The sequence below is a fragment of the Sebastes umbrosus genome, chromosome 23 (assembly GCF_015220745.1).
Source record: "Sebastes umbrosus isolate fSebUmb1 chromosome 23, fSebUmb1.pri, whole genome shotgun sequence".
NCBI lineage: Eukaryota > Metazoa > Chordata > Actinopteri > Perciformes > Sebastidae > Sebastes > Sebastes umbrosus.
In genome coordinates, this window is record NC_051291.1 from 7137738 (window position 1) to 7165536 (window position 27799).

General features: G+C 39.3%; 3 protein-coding genes and 1 long non-coding RNA gene across 5 annotated transcripts in view; 3 read left to right on the top strand and 1 right to left on the bottom strand.

The window, feature by feature from the left end:
* The window catches only part of cpm (carboxypeptidase M), a 44868-nt gene extending 36959 nt beyond the window's left edge, over positions 1–7909 (top strand). Inside the window, exons 8-14 of the mRNA XM_037760323.1 lie at positions 188–360; positions 2870–2969; positions 3117–3222; positions 3388–3558; positions 4891–5043; positions 5142–5290; positions 5442–7909. Of these exons, the coding sequence (XP_037616251.1) occupies positions 188–360; positions 2870–2969; positions 3117–3222; positions 3388–3558; positions 4891–5043; positions 5142–5290; positions 5442–5696 (1107 nt within the window). The 3' untranslated portion in view covers positions 5697–7909. The remainder of the gene's footprint in view (positions 1–187; positions 361–2869; positions 2970–3116; positions 3223–3387; positions 3559–4890; positions 5044–5141; positions 5291–5441) is intronic.
* Positions 7910–8798: 889 nt separating this feature from the next.
* Positions 8799–17843, bottom strand: dmtf1 (cyclin D binding myb-like transcription factor 1). 2 transcript variants are annotated; one of them, XM_037761078.1, is made up of 17 exons: positions 17600–17843; positions 15785–15903; positions 15041–15136; positions 14758–14843; positions 14306–14417; positions 13897–13973; positions 13659–13816; positions 13538–13570; positions 13332–13441; positions 12458–12686; positions 12225–12376; positions 11946–12140; positions 11711–11787; positions 9913–10101; positions 9621–9830; positions 9322–9427; positions 8799–9236 (listed from the first exon to the last, which is right to left on the bottom strand). In XM_037761078.1, the coding sequence occupies exons 2-17, from the start codon at positions 15891–15893 to the stop codon at positions 9202–9204; spliced, it is 1974 nt and encodes a 657-aa protein (XP_037617006.1). In that variant the 5' UTR covers positions 15894–15903; positions 17600–17843; the 3' UTR covers positions 8799–9201. The 2 variants fall into 2 exon arrangements, with proteins under 2 accessions (XP_037617006.1, XP_037617005.1); XM_037761077.1 differs by having other exon boundaries at positions 11711–11793; positions 17600–17838.
* A 948-nt stretch (positions 17844–18791) lies between these two features.
* On the top strand, positions 18792–25066 carry cwf19l1 (CWF19 like cell cycle control factor 1). Its single transcript, XM_037761080.1, has 14 exons — positions 18792–18952; positions 19855–19939; positions 20026–20110; positions 20715–20816; positions 20910–21124; positions 21309–21424; positions 21543–21627; positions 22095–22238; positions 22739–22892; positions 23129–23208; positions 23311–23520; positions 23620–23739; positions 23863–23960; positions 24484–25066. Exons 1-14 carry the CDS (start codon positions 18930–18932, stop codon positions 24626–24628), a joined length of 1662 nt encoding a protein of 553 aa, XP_037617008.1. The 5' UTR covers positions 18792–18929; the 3' UTR covers positions 24629–25066.
* Positions 25067–25627: 561 nt separating this feature from the next.
* Positions 25628–27799, top strand: part of LOC119482357 — a 31060-nt gene continuing 28888 nt past the window's right edge. The window contains exon 1 of the long non-coding RNA XR_005205411.1: positions 25628–26157. This is a non-coding gene — a long non-coding RNA (uncharacterized LOC119482357). The remainder of the gene's footprint in view (positions 26158–27799) is intronic.

Sequence of the window (27799 nt, forward strand, 5' to 3'; positions counted from 1 at the left end):
AGGAATGAATGAATACACTGAGCAGCAGTCACAAGATAAAGTTTAATAATAGTCGTTGTTTGTGTTCATTCTGAAGCACCAGACTACATTCAACTTTTCATCAAATTAACCCGAGAAATTACTTAATATGTATACTGCACTTTCTCATTAAATTGTAAGTAAATACTTTTGATGTGTGTGTTTGTAGGTTCTTGGCCGGGTGCTGCTGCTACAGTTAATCGACGATCTGGTGCGTGGTTACCGTAGCAACGAAACGTGGTCGTTGCAGTTACTGAACAGCACTCGCATCCACATCCTGCCGACGATGAACCCCGACGGCTTCGACGCATCGAACGCAGACTGCCTGTACGGCCAGGGCAGGTACTCACACACACACACACACACACACACACATACACACACACACACACATACACACACACACACACACACACAGGCTCTATACGATATACAGAGCATTAATATAGCAGCAAGCAACTGTTGTTTATGTAAAGATACAGTGGAGTAATGCCTTTTCGTGCATGTGAGCGTGCCTCACTGGCTAGCTCACGGCCGCCGCTCTGCACTGTTCTCATACGGCGGTTACGGCTGATAATCTTCGTGGAAGTGTAGCACCCACCTTCCGGTTAGCTCTGTTAGCATTGTTGCCGTTGTTTGCACTGTTAGCACCGTTAGCTGCTAGCCGCCAGCTCTGGGTTGTCTTTGGAAGGTAACCTCCAAGTTGTGAAGCTCTTGCGAGATGGTCATACTTGCCAATCCTCCCGATTTTCCCAGATTTTATCGCCGCAATCTTAGTTTTTATCCATTGCCATGTTGGTTTTTGGCCATCACCATTTTGCTTTTTGTCCGTCACCAAATTAATTCAGAAATATCAATTTATGTCACATTTTATTAATTAATTAATGGCTACATTTATATTTAATGTAATTTTTTGCTACATTTAATGACATATTTATTTATGTATTTATTTATTTATTCATAATTTTTTTATTTTGGCATGTTCCGTCCTCCATAGCTGCTTCTGATCTGCTGCAAACACATCAACCGTCTGCTTCATACAGGGTTAAAGTGTGTGTGTGTGTGTGTGTGTGTGTGTGTGTGTGTGTGTGTGTGTGTGTGTGTGTGTGTGTGTGTGTGTGTGCGTGCGTGCGTGTGCGTGTGCGTGTGTGTGTGCGTGCGTGTGTCGGACCAAATGTCAAAACAAGACTTTAAAGACTTGAGACGACACACACACTTGAAGCCGACTTTGATGCGTATAGACTAAACTATGTGACGCTCCAACGCCCAAAACACTGTGATAAGCAGGAAACCTGACACAGACTGTAGATCTGTAGCATACACACACACACACACACACACACACACACACACACAGAGATAAAAGCCTCTAGTAATTATAAGTGTTTTGACTGCTTCTAATGTACTGTATATTGGAGACGTAAATCTGTTCTCACTTCCTCATTTTGGGGCCTCACTAAAGCATGTCACATTTTAGGGTTAAGATTTGTGGTTACGGTTTGCACCAGACTTCATTCAACTTTTAATCAATTTAACCTGAGAAATTAGTCAATATTTACACTGCTCTTTTTAACATTTAATCACATTTATCCTCTTAAATTAATACTTTTTGGTCTATTTTCACCTACATTAAATTAGTGTGTGTGGGGTTGTGTATGTGTGTGTGTGTGGCCGATGAGGTCACCATTTTCCAGACCATATAAGGAAATGTTTCACTGAAGCGAATAAAAGTGGAAGAAATCAGCCAATGAGATTATTTCTCTGTCAGTTTGGGACAAAAACAAACTAGTTTAAATAATTTTATTTAATCAACTGTTAGTTTTAATAATAATGCAGTGATGTAAAATACTCAATTACAATAAAAGTACAGAAATATTATCAGTTAAATGTATTTATAGTATCAATCCTGCAGTAGTGACTCTGATGTATAAATAAAGACTTGTGTGAAACAGGAGTGCCTTGCCCATGGGAGCCTCGGCAGCAGCTGCTGTTCCTCTCAGACTGAAATATCTCAACAACTATGGGATGGATTGTAACTTCCTACTCTTCTCCACCTACTCCTCTTCCTCCTCCTCTCCTCATCTCCTCTCCTCCTCTTTGTCCTACTCCTCTCCTCTCCTCCTCTCCTCCTCTCCTCCTCCTCTCTTCCTCTTCCTCCTCCTCCTCCTCCTCCTCTCCTCCTCTTTCTCTCCTCTCCTCCTCTTCCTCTTCCTCTTCTTCCTCCTCTCTCTTTCCTGCTCCTCTCCTCTCTTACTCCTCTTCCTCTTCGTCCTCCTCTCCTCTTCCTCCTCATCTCCTGTTCCTACTCCTCTTCTCCTCTTCCTCTTCCTCCTCCTCTCCCCCGCTTCGCTCTCCTCCTCCTCCTCTCCTCATTTCCTCTCCTCCCACTCCTCCTCCACTTCCTCTTCCTCTTCCTCCTTCTCCTCCTCTCCTCTTGTCTCTCTCCTCCTCCCCCTCCTCATCTCCTCTCCACCCAATCCTCCTCCTTCTCCTCTTCCTCTCCTCCTCCTCTTCCTCTTCTTCCTCCTCTCCTCCCCCTACTCCTCTGCTCTCTCTCTCTTCTCCTCCTCTTCCTCTTCTTCTCCTCTCCTCCTCTCTCTCTCCTGCTCCTCTCCTCTCTTACTCCTCTTCGTCCTCCTTTCCTCCACTCTCCTCTCCTCCTCTCCTCCTCCTCCTCTCTTCCTCCTCCTCTCCTCATCTCCTTTCCTCCCACTCCTTCTCCTCTTCCTCTCCTCCCCCTCCTTCTCCTCTTCCTCTCTGCTGACCTCTGACCCTAAAAATGTTCCATTGTGTAGTTGAGTGAGCTCCAGGAGTTAGTCAGATCCCAGTGAACGTTCTGTGTGTATTTCAGGGCCAACTATAACGGCGTCGATCTGAACAGGAACTTCCCCGATGCTTTCGCTGGTCTCCGGAATCAGCAGCAGCTGGATGAGGAGAGGCGGGAGGCCGAGGTTAGTGTTCACATGTAGATTATCTTGTGTTTAATGGATACAACTGGTGATACTCTTAGCAGTGTGGATTAATCCGCCACTGAAAATAGTCCCCATCAAATGCAGGTCAGAGCTGTGATTGTCTGGTTGCTGTGTGCTGTGTTTCAGGTCAGAGCTGTGATTGGCTGGTTGAGGACTGAGAGTTTTGTTCTGTCTGCCAACCTTCATGGAGGAGCGCTGGTAGCCAGTTATGCTTATGACAACAGTAACGGAGGTAAACACACACACACATCCAATAGTTGTTACCGCTTTGGACAGTACAATTTAACATGTGTATAAAATGTGCAGTCTCTCATTAAAAGGTAATTTTCACATCTATTCTATGTTTTATTCGAGGAAGAAAAATAAACAAAATACAACTTCCTGTCTGTTTCTCCAGGCAGCGAGCTAGTGGGCGGGTCCAGCGTCACCCCTGACGACGACGTGTTCGTTCACCTGGCCAAGGTGTACTCCCACAACCACGCCTCCATGCGACATGGCGACCGCTGCAAAGACAGCAGACCGTTCCTGGAGGGCGTCACCAACGGATACCAGTGGTATCCTCTGGCAGGTCTGCAGCATACGTTGTATTTTTTTAGGCCAATTCGATAAGATTCAGTGCAGCCAATTAGGATTTGATATTTTGCCTTTTTTAATAATAAAAGATGAAAAAGATGGACAAAAACCAAGATGGCAACGACCAAAAATAAACCAAGATGGCAAAGGCCAAATAAAAAACGGGCGACGGCCAAAAACAAAATAAACCAAGATGGCAATGACCAAAAGCTAAGATAGCGACGGCCAAAATGACAAACTCAAGGCTTCAAAACCGTAGTCCACAAACCAATGGGTGACGTCACGGTGACTACGTCCACTTCTTACATACAGTCTATGGCTTATTTTCTACATAACTCTATAAAGGACACACTACTTTCTGCAGCTACACTGAATGTTGGCATTTTAGCACAGCAGAGTTGTTCAGTGTGAGTTTAATTCCTAGAAGCACTTCAGTGCAGAGACAGATACGAAAGACAGACCTCATCTGCCTCCTCTGGTTTCCTGCTGCAGAAACCAGATCGCTGCAACCCGATCACCTCGCTGACGGCAACGTTACCAGAGGGAAATGAACACTGCAGCTGCACTATTTAAACCATTTTAATTTTAATTAAAACTTGTGGTTTGTGTCCTGTCATAATTAGAGCTGTCGCATGATTGTCCATGATTAGTTGCGCATTTTTTTTATGTTCAAACCTTAAAGGGAGATTTGTCAAGTGTTTAATTCTCTTATCAACATTGGAGTGGGCAAATACGCTGCTTTATGCAAATGTATGTATATATTTATTATTGGAAATCAATTAACAATACAAAACAATAACAAATATTGTCCAGAAACCCTCACAGGTACCTCACTGGTGTCCCTTTAATAAGTCCAGCCCTGGTTAAATCATAGAAACTTGGTTATTCATCTCTCTTATCCAGGTTTCTGAAGGTCTGTGCAGACAGTCAAAGTGTCTTTGTTTTATTATCCAGTATTTATTTCAATACTATTTACATTACAGTACACTTAACCAAAATAGTCCGGATTAACTGCTGAGTTGAGGACGCACCTGCACACACACATGCACATCTATGCCTAAAAACAATCCTGGGATTTACATTAATGGACGTACATTTGGTTTTAAATTTGTAAGGGAAATTTATTTCTCTCGGAGAGCTGATATGCACATTTGTTTCTGTGCATCTCCTCCATTTTGTGACGGCTTATGTCACACATAACAATTCTTTAAAGAAGGCTGACTGAATTACGTTAACGCAACAGCGCCCCCTGTGGTCACACTTTACGGTGGTTACAGAATATGGTGTAACGCCGGTACAGTAACAGTGTGTGTGTGTGTGTGTGCAGGTGGGATGCAGGACTATAACTATGTGTGGGCTCAGTGTTTGGAGTTGACTCTGGAGGTTTCCTGCTGCAAGTTTCCTCCAGCCGATCAGCTTCCTGCTCTGTGGACGGACAACAGGAAGTCTCTGCTGGCCTACATCAAGCAGGTCCACCTGGGTCAGTACATGTCTGTCCACCTGGGTAAGTACCTGTCTGTCTAACTGTCTCTTTAACTGTCTGTCTGATACTATCTGTGTGTATATGTGTATGTTCAGGGGTCAAAGGTCGTGTGTTCAATGGCTCCGGAGTGCCGGTCCAGAATGCGGTGGTGGAGGTCAAAGGTCGCAGGAATATGTGTCCTTTCAGAACCGACCAACACGGAGAATACTACAGATTGCTGCTGCCTGGAAACTACATCTTCACAGTAAACACACACAGTGATACAGCGACCTCTAGTGGTGGAACCATATCACCCTACAGGCTACAGTGTAGTTGGGGCTCATGGGAAATGTAGTTTATTAATGTTAATGTTCATTACAGTTACAAGTCTTTCTTCTGATCTCTTTGATTGACAGGTGACGTACCCGGGTCACGAGGTTTTGACGGAGACACTTAACGTCCCTCATGGTCCCGATAACTACTCCGCCATGAAACACGACTTCATGTTACGCCACACCCCCTCTACGACTGGTCGCACCCCGGTTAACGCCACCCCTACCTGTAACCACACTTTACAACTGGAGGCAGGCGGATCCGTCTCCAGGCCCATGTGGACAGGGCTCGCTGTGGGGCTCGGCCTCCTGGCGACGCTACGATCACTAATCGTGTGATGCGACCTGGTGCCCGGTGTGGCGGTCGTAGGTTTGAACCCTCAACCTGCAAGAAATCAAAAAACATGTGGTGCTCCAGAGGTTTCTGAGGGTTTACCACTCGCCACCAGCTTTGTCACCGGCGGCGCCGAAGTATTCTAATTTGAGGGCAAAGGGGTGAACCAGGGTGGAGTTTAAAGCCCTGCTCACGGCGGAAAGTTCATATGCTGGAAGCTTTGGGACGTAGCGACTCGCCGGGCTAAAAGGCCGTTTTCACAGAAGACATTTTGACTGTGTCATGGCTTACTGGGACACTTGAATAGATATATTATAAATCAAAATATCCGCTGTGTAAAAGGGCTACTGGTGAACTACTGTAGATAGCGAGCTAACACGCCAGCAGACGGGAACATTACGAGTGGCCAAACTAACTGGCTTTCTAACTAGCCAGCTTTTGTACCAGAACAAATCAAGCATTTGTTCTGTGTGACACTAAAACCACACAGTTTATTCACATTTGCAGGGTTAATTGGCGAACTACTGTAGCAGCTAACACACTAGAGTTAACAGCTAATACAGCCAACCCCCGTCCTAAAACGAGGAAGAACTCCATAACAAAAAATTAGGATTTAAGGGAAAAGATAAAGAAAGACCTCAGGAGAATAATAGCACAACTACACTGCCACTTTCCTGCATTATAGAGACAAGTTCTGCACAGGTGTAAACACGTTTTAGCCAGGAGTGAATTGTATTTAAATGGATAACATTTTGTCTTCCCTACTGAAATGTTCCAGCATGTTAAGGGGGTGTGAAAACGCTCATTAAGTGGTGATGGAGCTAGACCATGTAATTTTATATGTGAGGAGGAGCACTTTAAAATGAGCAGTTGCACTGACTGTTTTTAGAGAGGGTAGTTTTTAAACCACAGAGAAAAAGACATTACAGAGCGATGAAATGAAGCAATCCCTGGTGACGCCACACGTTAATCATATAACTGAGGTGCGTTTGATTTACGAGGATTCAGACAGTCTTCAGACACGTCCATACAGGCGGGTAAATCATCCCGCTTAGTCCAGTGGTTCCCAATTTGAGGATTGTCACCCCCCATGTGGTGGCTAAATTAATCTGAGGGGGTCACAAGATGATTAACAGGATAGGAAATAAGAAAAAAATCTAATTTCTGCCACACAAATTATAACTTTTGTCTTATTTTACTTGCTTTATTGTGAAATATCACGTCTCTCATGTCCATTGCCAGTAAACGTCCATAAATCCACTTACAAATCATCGAACAAATGGCTTCAGACTTGCCTGCGAAATATCACATTTTTAAGTTTTCTTCAATACTAGAGTAATCCAGTGATACTTTTCTATACGTCCATGGGTACACTGCAAACAGTAGCTTCTAATAGATAATTTGGCACACTTTTAATGGCTAATTTGTCAAAATATAAAGAAATTTAGGCTAAAAATAATGCATTATGGGAACTGTAGTTTCCAAACTTAGAGCATGATTATCCCCTAAATAGAAGTAAGACAAAAAATATTAATATAAACTTGTTTTGTGTTGTATTATCAATATTTTTTTAATTTCTATGTGTATTATATGCAGCCAAAAAAGTTGGGAACCACTGGTTTAAATGAAAAACCAGGACAACCTGATGACTGGGAATCAAACCTGTGGCCTCCATGTGTGAGGTGAGACGGATACAGTATCTGTACACAGTATATATAAATATATTTATGGTATATATACATACACAGATGTGTATCAAGTTCAGAGCAGCTCCAATAACGAAACAACAGGTGTGATGCCAGTTTTAACACAGAGGTCAGAGGTCAGTGATCTCGTCCTGCGGCCTTCTGCACATCTTTCTCCTCATTTAAACTTAATTTTTGCCAAATATCTTTTACACTTTTTCTACTTTTGTACTGAATGATATTAAATGTTTATGCTTCACATCAAATCCTCGTTGCCATGTTGTAACTGTCGTGACTGCAGGCTTCAGTCACACATGAAACACCAGACCACATGAATGTTTTTTACATTTCTGTTTCATGTTTCATTACACTGTAAAACGCCACAGTGGACCAACTTACTGAATCCTACTGGATCTGAAGTAAACTGGTTTCAAAGGAAACGTTTCATTAAAATAACAAAAAACTGACAGATTGCTATGTGTTAATTATGTTGATGATCAGCTCCTAACTTAAATGTTATCATTTTTAATTCATCCTTTGGTTGTTGTGTGTGTTTGATCTTTGATCTGTATGAAAAGTAAGTTATGATAGCTATAAAAAATACTTAAGGTATGTCCAAATATAAATTTTGTAAGACAACATTATGAAATACTTAGTAAAAAATTATAAAAAGTCACACAAAAGTGTACTTTAAGCACCAAAAAGTATAAGCATGTTTTTTTTTATGTGAAATTTAATCTGTAAAGTAGCTTAACTAAAGCTGTCAATAAATGTAGTAAAAAGTACATTTACCTTTGACATGTAGTAATAATAATAATTCCCTTATTTATTTACCCTTCTGCTTAATTTTCATTTTTATTTATTTCTGTACTTATTCTTTATTTTTGATAAAAGGTGAAATGCAAAGGGAAAATCATGCAGAAAGAAATAAAGAAATGCATGAATACATAAATAAATGCATGCATTTAAAAATAAATATAAAAAGTAAATGCCAAAATAGATTTTTAAAATGTATAAATAAATGTAAAGATTAATAAAAATAAATACATGAATAAATAAAAGGGAACATTAAACAGAAGAGTAAAAATAAACATAAAATAAATGTTTTAATTTGCTTATTTATTTATCTTTGTGTTAATTCCCTTATTTATTTACTCTTGTTTAATTTTCTTTTATTTATGTATTCGTTTTTATACATTTTTAAAATATTTGTATTTATTCATGCATTTATTTCTTATTTATTTTTCATGTTTGTATTTATTTTTGCACAGTTTTCTCTTTGCATTTCACCCTTTTTATTTACCCAAACTTATTTCTGTATTCTTTCCTTTATACATTTTATTTTTACATCTCAAAGTTCAGAGAAAAGAAATGAGCTTCTGTAGCACCACACAACCTTATCATCATTTAAATGAAAGTGAAAACCAATTGAAATAGTTTATTTTCATAATTACATGACAAAATCATTCAATTCTTAACATATTTATTTTATTATATATGTGTGTTTATTTTAAAGGGGCGACGGTCAGTTCAGAGTCGCATCCTTCAGTCTTTAGAGTCTCTTTGGCGCTGCAGGACGTCTCCGTTCACATCTCATCCAGGGGTTCAGTATGAAGCTTTAAACTCATTCACACTTCACAATTAAAAGATCAGTTTAATTTACAACCACGTAGGTCTGTTTTAAATGTTCATATCCTGGTTTAAAACAGCAGACAGACACTGGCTTTGTTGTCATCCTGCAGCAGCTTCACCAGGAAACAGACAGGAAGCAGCCTCCTCCTGTAGTCCGTCCTTTAATCAGTGTAGTCCACGATGGAGGTCCAGCTCAGTCGGAGCCGTCCTGGTTCTCCAGGATCGGATCTGAGGACAGAGACCGAGAACGATGTGAAAAATGTCAAGCGATATTTAGTCCTAAAGGTCAGAGGTTAATAGGTGCGTGTGTTACCTGTCAGTGTGCTGCTGATGTTGGGAGGAGACACAATCAGCACGGCGCTGCCAGATGTTATCCCAGAATGCACCACTGGACCCTCAACAGACGGTGAGCTCAGCTCCTGACACACACGCACACACAAATATTGTCTGAGATTAAATTGGTAAATTTGATTATGTCTAATAATCATTTGAGGTAAATCTGTAGTTCATTATGATGCTTTTAATTTGAAAATCCTTTTACATATGTATTGTGTAGCTATATTATGTTGGAACATGTAAATAAATCCTCAATATTAATAATGTTGGATCAACCTTGTCAGTGAATCCGTCGCTTATTGGCTCCTGAGTTTCCGTGACGACGTTCTCGGATCCCTCCAGGAGACTCGTGGCGTCGAGGCGGTCGTCCTGGCTCCGCCCCTCTGTCTCCACCACCAGCTGTGATTGGCTGAGAGAGTCTGAGGAGGCGGGGTCAGCGGTGACCGTCTGGATGATGACACCGTCGCCGGAGCAGAGGCCGTCGGTCTGAGGAGGGAAAAACACGAGAATGAGGCCTGCGTTTCAAACAAACACTTTATTATCACGAACGTTAAAGCGTAAAACTGACCGACAGGCTGTGGAGGATGATGTGTTCATGTGATGAGGGCGAGGAGCCCGTCGTCAGGGTAACCGTGCTGTTATTGGCTAAGCTGAGCGGAAGGCCCTGACTCGTGGAGAGACTGAGTGGCAGGCCCTGACTGGACGTTGTCTGGAGGTAGTAGGTCCCCGGGGTGCCGGTGGGCTGCAGGTGGAAGGACTGGAGAGAAAACAGAGCAGTGATGGGAATATTCAAGTTTATTCTCGTAAATTTAAAACTTTAATCTCAGACAATATCCAAATTTTTCTCGTAAATTTGTGAGATTTTGCTCGTAAATTTAATTTTTTTTTCTTGGCATTTTCATAATGTAGTAATCACATTTAGTACCAACTCTAAGGGACTGGAAGATGTTAACTCTAATAACTCATTTGTTGTTTTTTTGTTGTACATCTGAACATTTTGTTCAAACTCTGTATAAGCTGAACCTGTTTGTCCTCTGAAGTGTTTTCAGTTTATCTGGCTGATTAGACCTCTGCTCAGGCTGAAGGTGGAATCTCCAACTACCAACAAGAATGATAAGAACGCCCAAACGGGTGCAATGAAAGCTGACAGGAGACTCGGGAAGAAGTCAATAAATTACAGTGAGCAGAGATCTAATCAGCCAGATAAACTGAAAACACCTGTGTGGGTGTTCATAGCTTTTAACGCAGGGTGCAGATCATTAGCTTCTTGTGCCTGTAATTTCAGATATTTTACTGTCGTCACCTATAATCATGACTAAAAGCATATCAATATGTCATTTGGCCCCCATTACATTCATGAAGTCAAAACTGCAGCTACTGGTGATGAAGTTAAGAACGAAAAACAACAACGTTACTGGGTGAGTGATCTAATCGACGTGAGTGCCGGAGTTTGGGTGTGTCCCGTTTTCACTCGTGGGAAAAGAGGCTGTAAAGACAAACTTATTGTCCGTGTTATTTATTGGTTTTGATGTGAATTATTCACACTCTACGGTGTTGACCACATTAAATCAGAAAGATTAGTGACATGGTTTGATTTGAGTAAAACCTGATTCTGTTGAGCAGGTTCCTCAGGCACGGCTCAACAATAAGGATTGCTCACTTGTCCGAAGCAAGTATAGTGCCACATTGGTCTAGTAAATCCATCAACTCACTTGCATCCTAAAGTCCTCAAACATGTGTTCGGAAATTTTAAATTAACGCACGAAATCCAAGATGACTGACTTCCTGTTGGCCCAAAAAATCTAACAAATCTCTAATACGCTCTTGCAGATGTGAGCAATAACCCTTGTCCTTGAATCGGAACCATGGACATCATATCGTTGTCAAAACGCATCGTTACACCCCTACGTTATACTGAAAGGTTTCTAATATTTTTCTAATATTAAAATTATCACCTTTCTGACATTGTTGACGGAAATAAACGAAAAAGAGGGATTCTCTCTTCCTAAATTTAAATACTGGGCTATCAAGGTGAAGTATATGAGAACATGGCTACCGAGCTGTGGTGGGTTATCTGCGTGGTCTGGCACAAAGATCATTATTGCTAAATTTCTATGGAATAAACTGCACAGAGCTGGATGTTGAAGCTTTTTCAATAATCAAACTTTAACTGAAGATAAAATGGTTAATTGGACAAAACCGTGATTACCTATGTTTTGGATTTATTTGATAGTCGCACCTGTTTTATCTTATGTTATTACCACATAGAGGTATCTAGAAACCATGTATACTGCAAAGCTCCGGCTAACAGCAGGTGTAACAGTATATTTGTACGGTGTAATTGTGTAAATATGTGTTGTGCTTACAGGCAGGATCTCGAAGGTCTGCAGGGCTCCGGTGTTCAGAGTGATGGTTTCACTGTCGCTGGCTGCTGCTGAAGAATCTGAAGCTTCCACAGAAACATTAAGAGTCAGGAATCAGGAACATACAGGACAAAAAGGTCAGTCAGATACCGCTGGAGTCTACGTTGTTATAAAAGTCTGAATCATCAGCATAGAATGACGCTTTATTATCAAATCTACATAGTAAAACACGACTCACCCAGGTGTGTGATCTGCAGCGGGATCTGTACGGGAATCTGCAGCGCAGCCACAGAGCTAGGGGCCGGGCTGCCGCCGCCGCTCTCATCCAATCGGGTGAGTCGGATCTGGAGCGAGGAAGAGGAAGAGGAGGGACTGCCTGGTCCGGATGCTGCGGATGAGGACGCCATGAGCTCCTGGAGACCCTTCAGGAGGACTGAGGACACAACGCATACACACAGGTTTGAACAAACAAATGATTAGCTTCAAATGTAACTACACCTTTTACAGGTGTGCGTACCGTTGAAGGGGATCTCCTTGTGATTGGCTACTTGTCTCTTGATGCTCCACCACTTGGATCGCAACCACTGAGGCGACCGTACGCTGCTCCAGCCGCCCGCTAGATCCTCCCACTTGATTTCATTCTCGTCCTCCACCTCCAGCTCCGATATCCTGAAACACGCCGTTTAACTCTTTAATTTGTGTAGTTAATAATGTGGATTTATTCCAACACACACACACACGACTGCGTACCTGCGTATGAGGTTGAGGTCGTCCTCCTTCATCCACTCCGTTCCGCCGCTGTGTTTCCAGTTCAGGTAGTTCAACCATTTCGACCGACACTGTTTCTCTGAGCGCGTGCGAACCTGATCGGCGACCGTCGCCCAGGAAACGCCTCCTGTGACCGCCAACCCCGGCGACACGCCCGCCATCTCGTACACGACCTCGGCGAGACGTCGCTCCTCCTCCTCGCTCCATTTACCTGTTTAAAAAAAAGACAACAAACATTTTATATGAAAACTAAAGTTCCTCTGACCAGGAGCAGAGCTTTGCCTCGCTGCTCCGCTGGTCACCGCTGGGAACCGACACCACGATGCTGGAGGCCCAGGCCGTATTGCCGGGCCTGCTGGATAGATTAAAGTGGCTAATTTACGAGAAAAAAAGTTGAATATTCTTTGAGATTAAAGTGGAAAATCTACGAGAAAAAAAAAATTTAATTTATGAGAAAAAACTTGAATATTCTCTGAGATTAATGTGGAAAATGTATGTGAAATAAAATCACAAATTCATGAGAAAAAAATGTAATATTCCCTAAGATAAAAGTGGCAAATTTACGAGAAAAAAAACTTGAATTATTTATGAGAAAAACACTTTAATATTCTCTGAGATTAAAGTGACAAATTTATGAGAAATAAAATCACAAATTGAATTTTATAAACTCCTCATATGTTTTGTGTGCAAAAAACTAAATTTTTAAAGTAATTAAAGCTGTCAGATAAATGTAGTGGAGTAAAAAGTACAATATTTCCCTCTGAGATGTAGTGGAGTAGAAGCAGAATGTAGCATGAGAAGAGAATACTCCAGTATAGTACCTCCAGTGTGTACTTGAGTACACACTCGTCCGTACCTGTGTTGCAGGTGTCCTTCATCAGTCGGCAGCGGTCTTTGACGGAGGAGGCGCTGCGACCCAGAGCTGCTCCGATAGTCGCCCAGTCGTTCCCGTGTTTCCCCCTCAACCTGAACACACACACCAGATATAAACAATATGTATATAAACATTATACTAGTGTATATTTAAAGTAATGCAGTAGCAGACAGAAAGGTTTTACTCACACTTTTAGCTTCTCTATCTCCTCAGGCGTATACCTTCGGGGGATAAATAAAACAAATTAATATTCAAGGTGAGAAAACAAAGTTTTGTTGTGTTTCCGCCATCTTTCCCTTGTAAACTCACTTCCCGACGTGGTTGCGGTTGTCGTACATTCGTAGAACTCGTCTGTAGACGGCGAACAGCGGCCTGTTTAACCCCAACGCCACGGAGCGGTAGAAATCCTTCCTCTCCTCTTTGGACATCTCAAAAATGATCTCTGCTGGATCCTCGATGCCTCGGCCCTGAAACACACACACAGAGGAAGTCATATAAAATCTGTATGACATGTGCAGGACAGAAATAAAGAGAGGAAGTAACGTACCTTTACATATCCATCGATGTTGCTCATCAGGATGTCGATCTCCTCTTTAGACCACATACCCTGTTTCCACTTGTGACCTACAGTGGAAGAAATTGTATATTCTAAGATTGAAGTGGCCAATTTATGAGAAAAAACATTCATATTTTGTGAGACTAAAGTGGCAAATCTACGAGAAATAAAATCACATATTTACAAGAAAAAAATAGAATATCCTCTGATTATAAAGTCATAAATTTGTGAGAAAAAAATGTAAAAATTTGCGTGAAAAAACTTTAAAAAAAAACGATTTTCTTAGATTAAAGTGGCAAATTTACAAGAAAGATAAAATTTAAATGTCCTCTGAGATTATAGTCTGAATTTCGTTGCCCCTAAAGTAGTGTTCTTATGATAAGGATGACCTGTGGTGTACCTTTGTTAGCCAGCGTGTCTTTGTCTTCTTTCGTAGTGAACCAGGCCTGACTGACAGGTGACACCTCGGTCTTCTGATCGGGCGAGAGAGAGTCCTCATCCTCCTGCAGAATCTACACAAACCACCAAAGCTTTGTGAAATATCAGGACTGTAAGTCAACAGGAAATTAATCAACAACAATTTTGATCATCAAATTGTTATATAAGCAATTTATGCAAAAACTATTTTTGATTTGTTTTCAAAAATGCAAAAACAAATCGCTGTTTCCATCTTAATTTATGCACATTTTTGAACGAGGTCTGGTGTGTGTCATTGCGTCACATATGAGAGGCAGTTGGACAAAACCACTGCATGAAAAAGGTAAATAGTCAATGAAATTATCTCTTTAAAAAAATGCAGAAAAAGAAGAAGAAAGAGGTGGAAGCAGAAAAAAGTAGGAGCTTTATCTGCACCTGAATCTGAGCGACTCCTTCCTCAGAGAGATCGCCGTCTGCTGTGGCCGTCATCGTCACCTCAAAGCCTTCGTCGCTCTCAGACACTGAGGAGGAAGAGAGAGAAAACGCTGTTAAAGCTACAAGGTAGAACATCAACTAAAGCCTCATTAGTTTATAGGAGTTCTTTATAATTATGAAGAAACCGTTAGGCAGCTTCAGTCCTACAAGATTTATGGATTTGGAAGTTTTAATTGATGTCGAGGTTAAACGTCATGTCAGTGATACAACGTGTGCCTCTCACTCGGTAAGGTAACCACGGAGAACTGAGGCGTGTCCGAATCTTCCTGTTCTTCTGAAGAGAGACGCAGTTTCTTCTGAAGGGGCTCCGAGTCCTCGTCTACAAACACACACAATTAACAAATGTTATTTACACACATACTCTGTTCCCCAAGATACAGAATCTTTTCATCAAACAATCAATGAATAAGCCAGAGAACATGCCGTAATATAATCATAAATCCAAGAAGCAATATGTTTATGTGTGGGGGAAAGAAAATCAATAAATGGAAGAAAAGGAAGAGAAAATAAATATATAAATAAAATAAAAGGAAGACAAAATAACCATATAAATAAAGAAAAAGGAAGAAAAGGAAGGCAAAATAAATAAATAAAATAAAAAGAGAAGCAAATAAATGAATTGAAGAAATAATAAGAGAAAATAAATAAATTAAATAAAAGGAGAAAATAAAATGAAGAGAAAATAAATAAATTAAATAAAGGAAAGAAAAGGAAGAGCAAATAAATCAATAAAATCCAAAGGAGAAAATAAATTAATTAATTAAATAAATAAAAGGAAAAGAAAATAAATTATTTTTTTAAATAAAAGGAAGAAAAATTAAATTAAGTCATTAAATAAAAGGAAAAAAAGGAAGAGTAAATAAATAAATAAATAAAATAAAAGGAAGGGAAAATAAATAAATACATAAATAAAAGAAAAGAAAAGAGAAAGACCAAAAAGGAAATAAATATATGTGTGTTCACCCACCGTTGGGAGGACAGTGCAGTATGATGCTTCCATCACTGTCCTGAGTGAGCGTGACAGACTTGACGTTGTCTAACGCAGCAGCGTCCTCGTCCTCCACTGCTGAGCTCATCGTGCACCTGCTGATGGATAAAATACACCAACTGCTGTTTCATTCAATTCTTAAAAACGGGACATTTATTCAATTTTAAGGCATGTATGTTAGTGATATGTGCTTTAATTTAATTTAACTTTAGGAATAAATATTTATCAACATTATTTTGATTGTTTTGTAAAAGATAATACTATAAAATGTTTGGATATGCACATGCACAGTGCTGAGAGATTAGATTATCTGAGTGTACACGTACGTTGCAGTATTTTAGTGAATAATGACTGATTATATATACTGATTCAAAAAGGTGTTTAAACTTGAAGCAAGGGGAAAATGTCACTCTATAATGTCATGACAGGAATACCCAAAACAATAAAAAAAATCTTTATTTATTGTTTGTTCATTCTCTTGCTTAAATTCACACCAAAGTCCCTTCACGAATATACTAATTTAAAGCAAAATTGCATATCTGCACAAGCATTCAACTCCCACATGAGTACTTGTGACATTTTATTCATCATGAGTTGGGATCTATAAACTCGGATGAGAAGTGATCCGTAAATAATGAAGTTATTTCAAGTAAAACTATATATTTATAAGCTGCTCGCTGCCGCCCTCCACTGTTCTCCAGTATAAACAAACATACTGTCAGCACTGCCAGTAGATATTGAGCAAAAATGTGTTGTGCTTTCTGAACAGTATGTATGCCGAATTGCAGGCAGGATCACTCTTAAAAGATTATACTTAAAGTTTAAATAGATAGTGTATTTATTGTTTAGCAATCAGCAAGTGAATGTAGAATTTGTCTTTTTTTTAATGGAGTTTGGCGTGAGGTCCCATGCATCTCTATTAGGGACACAAAATACTGTAGATAACGCAGCAATGCCAGTAGATATTGTGCAAAAAATGTGTTGTGCTTCTTGGACAGTAGGCACGCCGAAATGCAGGCAGGATCACTCTTAAAAGGTTTTTACTTCAAATTAAAATAAATAGTGTGTTTATTGTTTAGCAATCAGCAAGTGGATGTAGAATTTGTCTATTTTTATATGGAGTCTGGCGTGAGGTCCCATGCATCTCTATTTGCCCTTCACAAATATACCAATTTAAAGCAATTCATACCAAAGTCCCTTAACAAATACACTAATTTAAAGCAAAAATAATGTCACTCTGTAATGTCATGACAGGAATACCAAAAAACAATAAAAATGTATTTATTGTTTGTTCATTCTCTTGCTTATATTCACACCAAACTCCAAAAAATGTGTTGTGCTTCTTGGAAAGTATGTACGCCGAATTGCAGGCAGGATCACTCTTAAAAGGTTTTACTTAAAGTTAAAAAAAAATAGTGTATTTATTGTTTAGCAATCAGCAAGTGGATGTAGAATTTGTCCTTTTTTCAATGGAGTCTGGTGTGAGGTCCCATGCATTGCTATTTGGGACACTGCTGCAAACTTAGCATTTAGCACAGAGATGAATGCATGAACTTTACGTGATGCAAACTCCAAAAACCAAACAAATGCATGCTAGTTTGACAACAACACTGTTATATTATGTTTCCAGCAGACAGACAGACAGTCTCCCTGACGCCATGTTAGTAGACAAGCTGCAGCTTATGGCGTCTCTGTGGTGTTTCTGTCTTTTCTCTCTTTGAGCTTTCTCTGAGCTCCTCCGGCTCCAGACTAGCAAACAGAAAGTGGATTTTTGCTTTTGATTTGGCTACTTACTTCCTGTTTTTGGTCCGGGGACTTGTGAGTTACCAGGATGAAGAAAAGTACCAGGATGAAGATGAAGAAAGTACCAGGATGAAGAGGATCAGCTGTAACGAGGGCCAGGCGGGGGTTGCCAGATACGAGGAGTATCCGTAAAACTGGAGGGTTGTAGGTTATTCTGTTTGTCTGTGAAAAACGTATAACAATTATTATTATATTTTTCTTTTAACAATGTCTTTATTGTTTTTTTTTGTTATACAAACATCAGCATTATTATGCAATATATTCAATACAGGATTTACTTTAACAAACATAACATACCCCACACAAGAATTAAATAAGAGTATTTCTTGAGATGCACAGTATAATTATGTTATTATTGACAGTATTGCACAGTTGAGTTACAGTTGAGTTAAGTCAGTATTGTACATAGCAGCTGACAGTAGAAATAAGTCCAGGTCCAGTCTATTGACTCAGATGTTAGTAGTAGTAGTAATAGTAGTAGTACGTATGTTAAAAAATACAAACTAAATTAACTTTGTTTATGTAATTTAATATAGAATAGAATAACTTGAGGGCATATTACACCTTAAATATGTGTTTTTTTTTCCTGTTTTCAATACATGAATAGACAAAATAAAATTCTGAAAATAAAATGTATGAGTGATCAAGGATTTTATGTGCGTTAGCCATGTTATTTATATTTAAATAATTGGACAAAAGCATCAGAAATGTATGAAAATGTATATACATTAAAGTATTTCTGATTGGGATTATATCCTGTATATATATATATATATATATATATATATATCATATCTCATAACATACAGTAACAAGTTAATGGAAAAAATAATATAAATGTGTTTTATTAAATTGAAAATAATCTTAAATGAAGATCACTGATGAATACTTAGATGTGGTTGAAAGCTCTTCAAAAATATAGTAAGTGGACCTTATGTTGCTATTTGAAAGTGTCATTATATTCAATTTACGTGTTAAGAATCAAACCTGGCAACCACGTCTCCGCTCTAAAATCTGTCCGGGTAGCAACATGATTTATTTAATTTTTTTTTAGATTGACTGAAATAATGTAAAGTAGATATAAAAAAATAAACATTAACACTAAATACATTTTACTATTTTAAAAAATATATCCTGCAGTTACATTTTGTAGGTAAATTAAGCGTGATTTATTGAGACGGAAATGGTTCCGCTGTTATTTCCGTCGGACCACAGTTAGCGACGCACCAAACGTGGAAGCTGCAAAAATCCAAATCAACTCATTTTTAACTGATTTTACTGCTAAAATATCATATTATATTACTAATATTTAGCCAGAAACATGGCCGAACAACCAGTGAGAGTGTAAGTTTGACTTTATAAATACTTATTAATTATTTTAATGTGGTTTTATCTCCTTAAATGTTTAATAAGTGATGTTTTGTGTTTTTATTGTATCTTTACCAGGATGTTACAAAGTGTCTGTTTATAATACACAATTATATCATAGATATGTAATGCTTTTGGATATGCTGGACAGTAAAAGGTTTCTTATTTCTAAAGGTTTAGTGGGTCAAGTTGTTCTATTTTGCTGAATAAATCTGATACAAAACTCGCCAAACCTCATTCAAATATTAGATAATTTAAGATTGCATTACTCTCAGCACATTTATAAACACCATAAGACGTGATGTAGAAGCATAGACGATATCTATAGTGGGGACTGAAGAATTCGGCATACATATACTCCACCAAAAGACCTGAATTGTAAAAGATTATACCAATTTAAAGGAGGACGGTCTGCAGGACAGATAATAATGCACACTGTGCACTTTCATAGACTAAGCTACTGGAGTTACCCTGCATTATACTCATTTTTAACAGTCTCTTCTGCACTTTATTCATTTTTAACAGTCCTGTTCTGCAATATTACTGATGTAAAGGGCACGTATGGGTCATGTTATGTCTCCCGAATTGAAATGTTGTCTTTAATATCCACCTGTACATGAACAAGACACCATTAAAGTTTTATTTAGGCTGTAAAGAAAACGCACAAGTGTTTTGAGAGAACAGAGGGATGAGTTTTGAGGTGGATTTCTGACAATTTGAAACTAAAATGAGTTATTTGGAGTCTGAAATGCTTCTTTAAAGGAATATTGTGTTTATTTTTAGACGAGTAGAGTGACTATAAGTTTATTTCTTACTTTTCATGTCCCGTGATGTGTTGTTGATATAAAAACAAAGTATTAAAAAGTGTCTGTTTGCAGCTTGGCATGTGGAGATGTTGAAGGCAGACTGACCGCTCTGTTCAACCGAGTCCAGACCATCCAGAAGAAGGCCGGACAGTTTGACGTGAGTCAGCGTGAGATGATTTAAGTTTTTAAAGTTGCAGAAACATAATTGATCTTATTCTGATGTTTGGTGTTATTTTCTGGCAGCTGCTGCTGTGTGTTGGAGAGTTTTTTGGGACGACGCCGGAGGCCGAAGCAGAGTGGCAGCAGTACAAAACTGGAGCCAAGAAAGGTACCAACATCTGGATAAGCAACTTTCCCACCTGTTTCCACTTATGGAATGTAACTACATTTACTAAATCAGATCGGCAGCAATTTTGATTAAAGATTAATTATGTAAACACACATTTTATATCATTATAAACTGATTTATTTGGATTTTAGACTGTTAGTTGGTGAAAACAAGTCATTTGAAGATGTCACCTCTGGCTTTAGGACGTTGGAACAGGCATTTTTCGCTATTTTCAGATGTTTAATCAACCAATTTTATGGTCTAATTTAGCTTCAACTAATGATTATTTTCGTTGTCGATTATTTTCTCGATTAATCGATGAGATGTTTGTCTATGAAATGTCAGAAAATGGTGAAAAATGTCGATCAGTGTTTCCCAAAGCCCAAGATGACGTCCTCAAATATCCACAACTCAAAGATATTCAGTTTACTGTCATAGAGGAGTAAAGAAATCAGAAAATATTCACATTTAAGAAGCTGGAATCAGAGAATTTCGATTTTGCTTATCTTAAAAAAATCACTCAAACCGATTAGTTGATTATCAAAACAGTTGGCGATTCATTTAATAGTTGACAACTAATCAATTTACTTTTGTGCCTCCTCAGCTCCCATCCACACTTACATCCTGGGAGCAGCGAGTCAGGAGACGGTGAAGAGTTTCCCCGGCGCTGACGGCAGCGAGCTGGCTGACAACATCACGTATCTGGGTAAGTACTCTACTCTGATTCTCAGGGAACTGGGACGAACCCAGAGCTTTCAGTTCCCATCATTAGACATGTTGTTCTCTGTGTGTGGTTCAGGTCGGCGCGGCGTGTTCACGGGCGTGTCGGGACTACAGATCGCCTACGTCAGCGGTCGGGAGGCGATGCAGGAACCGGCCCCGGCTCACTGCTTCACATCCAAAGACCTGTCGGCCCTCGTGGCGCCGCTGACCAGCAGCTCCAAGTTCAGAGGAGTCGACATCCTGCTGACGTCACAGTGGCCCCGCGGAGTGTGGCACTACGGAAACAACCCGGTAACAAGGCCTCAATATAGAAATTTGAACGTCAACATTTCCTTGCCAGCTTCGCAAACTTTATCTGCTGAGGAAGACTGCATGATATAGTTGAAAGCTCCAGAACAGCTACTAAATGGGCCTTGTAGTGAGATTGTTTTGTTAGCTGCAGTTTCCTGTTTTCATGTGTATCAATGTGTTGCAGGAAGTGAACACAAAGTTCTGTGGGAGCGGCTCCGTCGCCAACCTCGCCGACAAACTGAAACCACGATACCACTTTGCTGCACTAGAGGGCGCTCACTATGAAAGACTCCCATACAGGTAGACTGACTCTCTGTTCACCTCAATGTGGTTCAGCAAACAACGTTTTTCTGCTGAATGAGTACTTTTACCTTTCGCCATTGTGGTATTTGTTAACAATACTGCACGTGTGTTTCAGGAATCATCTTATCCTCCAGGAAAATGCTCAGCATGTCAGCCGCTTCCTCGCCCTGGCAGCCGTCAACAACCCGGCCAAGAAGAAGGTGTGTGTGTGTGTCACCTGTCTGTCTTTATCTCGGTCAAATCTGAACACACACATGATACACACAATTTTAGATTCAGTGTGACTTACACTTCTCGAGGATATCATTATTTCTGATGTCCATTGTGAATAAATGTCCATAAAACCTGTTTAGAAATCATAGTACAAAATATTTTATAACTGCAGAACTTGCCTGAGAATCATCACGTTTTTAAGTTTTCTTCAGTATCACAGTAATCCAGTGATAGTTGTGTGTACATCCATGAGTACACTGCAAACAGGAGCTGCTAATAGATAATTCAGCATACTTTGAATGGTGCCAATTCACCATAATGTAAACAAATACAGGCTAAAAAATACCAGGACATGGCTATAATAACACCCCATGGAGTCAGACTTTGACAACCTGTGTCATACAGTAACAGCATCACATCCTGAACTGTTTGTCTGTCTGTGTGACCGCTGCAGTATTTGTACGCCTTCAACATAATCCCCATGAAGACCATGGATTCATCAGAGTTGGTTAAGCAGCCGCAGGACGTTACAGAAAACCCCTACAGATGCCCCACGAAAGACAAACAGAAGCCGAGCTTCAGCACCACAGAGGAGGAGGTACGGAGTGTGTGGTTGTGTTAATATTAGCTAAATGTTTATTATATTAAATCTAGGGCAACTTGTTACTGCACAATAACTGTTTTTCTACATTTCTAAATTCCCTGTTAAGATGGTTACCTTCTGGGCCTTTTATTTTGAAAAACTAGGTCCATCCCTAGTTTCCTGTTGACATACAGTGAGAGTTGGGGGCTTTTATATTGAATAAGAAGCTTCATCCTGAAGATCTGGTTAAGTTACAGTTATTCTATGGGGCTTTTATTTTGAAAGGGGGGAGTGAGAAGGGGAAAGAGGCAGAAATCATTTTGAATTGCCTCTGAAAGGTGCGATACAATTAAACTTACCTTTGGTAGGCTGAAGGAGATAAGGAAAGGAAGCACTGAAGCTCCTTCCCTAACCAGCTCTTATCATGGCTGCCACCTACTCATTTAAAGGTGCTAAATGTGGCAATGTGATGTGTATTTTTATTTTTGAAAAACTCCTACCTGTCGTCTGTGCAGGAGCCGGCCAGTCAGTTCTTCTTTGACCTGAGCACGAAGCAGGGCGGGGGTTTTCGTGGGCGTGGTAGGAAGAGAAATTCTGACGGAGACGGGCGAGGACGAGACCAGCAGCAGGACCGAGGAGACGGACAAAACAAACAGCCCCGCCGGCACCGTGAGTCCAACCAGTCCGGAAAAACATCACCAACATCTGTTTTCATAATAGTAGACATTGTAGTATTAAAGTCTTAGGTTAACAGTACATACTTACAGTAACATTACTATTAATTCAATCCTCAACGTGGCATAATGTGCCTCTCTTATACGCCACGGGTGCTGAAAAGACGAGAGAAAAATGAGAAGAGCGGTTGTGACTTGTGTTTTAATATTTCGTGTTTTTATTGTGTGTAGCTCAGCCCACTGGTCCCTGCTGGTTCTGTCTGGCCAGTCCTCAGGTGGAGAAACACCTGGTCATCAGCATAGGAACACATGTGAGTTTATTATACCATAGATCATTATAAATAACATCCAGACAAATAGAGCACTGGGAAGGTAACAGAACACACACTAACCAGAGTGGATTTGTCCCGTAGTGTTACCTGGCTATGGCTAAAGGCAGCCTGACTCCCCAACACATGCTGATCCTCCCCATCGGTCACTACCAGTCGGTGGTGGATCTGAGCTCAGAGGTGGTGGAGGAGATGGAGAAGTACAAGACGGCCCTGAAGAGCTTCTACAAGAGCCGAGGAGAGCGCTGTGTGCTGTTTGAGAGGAACTACAAGAGCCAACACCTGCAACTGCAGGTACAAACACACACAAGTTACACAGTCAACCACAAAATATTTTATACAAATGATGACTCATTGGAGGGTCGGGCTGTACCGCGTGCTGTAATTGTTCAGGTCGTCCCGGTGCCGCTGGACCGCTGCGCCACGGAGGACATCAAGGAGGCGTTCATGGTCCAGGCTCAGGAGCAACAGATGGAGCTGATGGAGATCCCTCAACACAGCGACCTCAAACAGGTACACACACACACCTGGATCACACATACTACAGGAGGTTCTTTTTAGTTTTCATATTCATCTGAACACGATGTAGTAAATATAAAAGCTTTTAATAGTATTAATGTGTGTGTGTGTGTTCAGATTGCTTCTCCAGGGACTCCGTACTTCTACGTGGAGTTGGACTCCGGGGACAAACTCTACTATCGCATCCAGAAACATTTCCCTCTGCAGTTTGGAAGGTAAAACAGTCAGCATTCAATTGTGAACATGAACCTCTACATCCTCAGTAACTGATGATTTAGAGGTTTAAATAAAACTGTGACAGTCAAACAAAAATACAACCTTAAATGTAAAATTACTTTTGCTCCCACTATCAAAAATCTGGGGCCACTGGTAACATTTACAGGCAGTTATTATTGTCTTTTGAGCCAAATATGAATCATATTATATTGCTAATAGGGCTGTCAAACGATTAAAATAGTTATTCGCACATTTTTTATCTGTTCAAAATGTACCTTAAAGGCAGATTTGTCCACCAATTTCTGAGAATTATCACGTTTTAAAGTTTTCTTCAGTATCACAGTAATCCAGTGATCGTTGTCTGTACATCCATGCAAACAGGAGCTGCTAGTAGATAATTCAGCATACTTTTAATGGTGCCTATTTACCAAAATGTTTATTTAATCTGCTACCTTATGAGCAATGCTCCAATATTATCAGTCTTATCAGCATGTTTGTGTTTTATAAATGTGTGTGTTGTAGGGAGGTTCTGGCTAGCGAGGCTGTGCTGAACATCCCGACTCGAGCTGACTGGAGGGAGTGTAAACAGAGCAGAGAGGAGGAGGAGGAGAGCTGCAAACAGCTGAGAGACGACTTCAAGCCGTACGACTTCGCCTGGGAGGACTAACACAACCACACACACACTCAAAATCTCCCTGTTAAAGGAATAGTTAGCTTATTTGCTGGCTGGCGGCGGAGGATGGCGTTAAATGAGAAGAACGACACAACTCTCATACCTGTACGGTGAATATGAAGGAGAGTGGTATCAATCTTCTCATCTAACTCTTGGAAAACTATTCCTTTAAATCAGGTTTTGGTGTTTTTATACCAATGTTTTCTTTTTTAATAACATTTGACCATTGTTGTTGTTAAACGTGATGGTGATATTTGCAGCAGACTATTGAGTTTTATAAGTAAGGATAATAAAAAAGCCTCAGTTTAAAGTTTTCTGAAAATTTTCATTTATTTTTTCGGCCTTGAAATTCAGTGCTCAGCTCTGGGGAAAATGTTTTTAAATGTATTTTGTAAATGAACTATAATTAAACTCTTATTTTGGGGTTTCTGGTGTCATGTTTACTTTATTGTGTAATTCAGATATAGATACATTAATTTACATTCATGATCTTGCCACATTTTAGTGTTAAAGATTTTGCGTCAGATGAAAATATTGGCTGAAGAAAGTCCCCTTTTAAATGCCTTTGACATTTGTAACAATTCTAATAATTAAAAATACAGCTTTTGGTCTGTAGTAATACCACTGTGTAAAAATACTCTTACAAGTAAAAGTCCTGCATTCAAAATGTTACTTAAGAAAAATGAAAAGTATTAGCATCAAAATATACTTAAAGTGCCAAAAGTAAAAGTACTCATTATGAAAAATGGCCCGCTTCAGAATCATATTATATTTCTGGATTATAAAAATGATCTTTCAAAAAAGACCATGCGAGAGTATGACAATAATTTCACTTAAAAACATTAAAGATATTGCATACATTCATTGTTTTATTGCTTTTTTGTTATGTGAGGAAGAAATTGTTGACAGATATAATTCCATTTCTTTCATAAATACAAAGAAATTAGGCTTTTATTTTGGTAAATTTACACTTCATACTACAATTAAAATTAAATTAATAAGAAAAAATGCATTACTGTCTTTGTCAATGTAATCATAGCAGCCAAATATAATATTTCTAGAGTAACAGTGCAAAAAAAAAAAAAAATTAGGTTCATTTCTTTGTTTATATACTCTTTGTTTATACTCTTTAATTGCAATGTCAAGTGCTGCCAGTGTGGGAGAAACATCACTACGCATGCGCGGAACCTCTCTGCAATTTGATTGGCTGTTTCCCAAAGTGCTGTTGTCTGATTGGCTAGTAGCTGTTAGCCGTTAGTTTGGCGGTTAAAGACGTTTAAAAGTAACTTCGGTCACCATAGAAACGATGTGGATTATCTTCTATAGCACTACTTTAAAAGTCGTTTTTTAAAGAAAAACTTGAGATTAAACACCTCGGACGCCTCACCAGCCGCGGGATACTGTTATATATATATTACTAAACATGAAAGCAGCAGGACAACGTCAGGAAAACGCGGTGAAATTGGGCAAACGTGGCTAATGTCACACAAACAGGGACTCGAGCAGTGAACTGAGGAGAACAGGTAACTATGTGCTCAAGTCTGATTATCACCTGTGAGAAACTTTTTCTGCTTTTGCATGTGTGCAAAGTGGTTGTTGTCCCACCATTTACCACCTACAAATGCCACACACCTGCGTGGTGAAATGTAACTAAGTAGATTAAGTCATGTACTGTGTAAAGTTGGTACTTAAAGGTCCCATATTGTGCTCATTTTCAGGTTCATACTTGTATTTTGTGTTTTTACTAGAACATGTTTACATGCTGTAATGTTAAAAAAAAAACTTTATTTTCCTCATACTGTCTGTCTGAATATACCTGTATTTATGCTCTGTCTTAAACGCTCCGTTTTGGCGCATTTTGACGGAATTGCAACAGAATTGCGTTGCTAGGCAACAGCTTGGGTCCATGTGTACATCCTGTCAGCTGATGACATTCACATACACTGCAACCAGGAATAAACTGGGACACATTTAGAATGTTTACGTTTAAAATTGTGTAAAGGGTCTAAATATTGTATATTCGTGACATCATGACAGCTTGTTTCAAGTGCAGAGTTTCTGAATACGGGCTGTGTGAATTTCCCTGTGGATTGAATGTTTCGATACTTTCACAGTATTTATATGGGACTTAAGCCTGCTTTATAATAATAAACATGAAAATCTCACTTTTTTATAATATGGGACCTTTAAGAATTTATATTTTCTGCTACTCTTTACTTTTCCTCCACTACATCTCATAGGTAAATACTTTGTACTTTGTATTCCACCACATTTGTCTGACAGCTTTAGTTACTTTCAGATTAGTATTTCATCCCCAAAAACTTGAATTTTATTAAAAGTTAAATAACTGCAACATCAATACTTTTTACTTTACAAGTGGAGTATTTTCACAGTGTGGTATTAGTACTTTTATTGAAGTAAAGGATCTGAATACTTCTTCCACCACTGTCAGTTTCCATATGTACAGAGAAAATGCATAATGTAGATCATAAAAATTTAGAAATATTCTTATTTATACCATTCTGGCATTTATATTTAATACTCTTAATAGATCCCACTTCTCAGCATTTTGTATTTAGTTATTTGCACTGTGGTTATTTGTCATATATAATGCAATATTAATGCAAATATTTGTACATATGTCTTATGCAGAATATGCATGAGCAGAAACCGATCGATATTTGTTCTTAGTCTTGGCACCAGAGGGAGACATATCATCAAAATGAGAGGAGGAAAATAACATTATGGCTGTTTTTATGAAGAGAGTTTTATGATAAATTCCTCATTTAAATGCATGAGGTGACAACGGTTGTCAGTGTTTAATATATATAATTTTATCTTTTTATTGTATTTTTGTAATATAACTCCCAGGTGTACATATATATTGCTTTTTTTATTGGTTTTATATGCTTTTGCTTTTAAAATGCCCCGTCGTACTGCATTTTATCTGTGCTCTCTGCTCATAAATCTAAATGTTATAGTTGTTATTTATGTTTTGAATGCATAAGCTACGACCTCAAGTTTACTGTACATATTTTTCTGCACAGAACATGTCTTCAGCTGATTATTTTATTTAACACTTCTGATCGATCTATCTGTGTTGTTGTTTAGTGTAAAAAAAAAAAACAAGAACCAAAAAGCAGCCTCTCTCTCTTTTCTATCTGT

What these genes read in the sequence shown, in the direction of transcription:
- dmtf1 (XM_037761077.1), bottom strand. Translation starts at nt 15,893, where the DNA reads ATGAGCTCAGCAGTGGAGGACGAGGACGCTGCTGCGTTAGACAACGTC. An exon ending in CTCCGTGGTTACCTTACCGA is followed by an intron (nt 14,844 to 15,040) that starts GTGAGAGGCACA and finishes CTTCCTCCTCAG; the next exon opens with TGTCTGAGAGCGACGAAGGC. An exon ending in CAAGGAGATCCCCTTCAACG is followed by an intron (nt 12,141 to 12,224) that starts GTACGCACACCT and finishes TTGTGTCCTCAG; the next exon opens with TCCTCCTGAAGGGTCTCCAG.
- cwf19l1 (XM_037761080.1), top strand. Translation starts at nt 18,930, where the DNA reads ATGGCCGAACAACCAGTGAGAGT. An exon ending in TCAGCACCACAGAGGAGGAG is followed by an intron (nt 22,239 to 22,738) that starts GTACGGAGTGTG and finishes TCGTCTGTGCAG; the next exon opens with GAGCCGGCCAGTCAGTTCTT. An exon ending in CAAACAGCCCCGCCGGCACC is followed by an intron (nt 22,893 to 23,128) that starts GTGAGTCCAACC and finishes TATTGTGTGTAG; the next exon opens with CTCAGCCCACTGGTCCCTGC.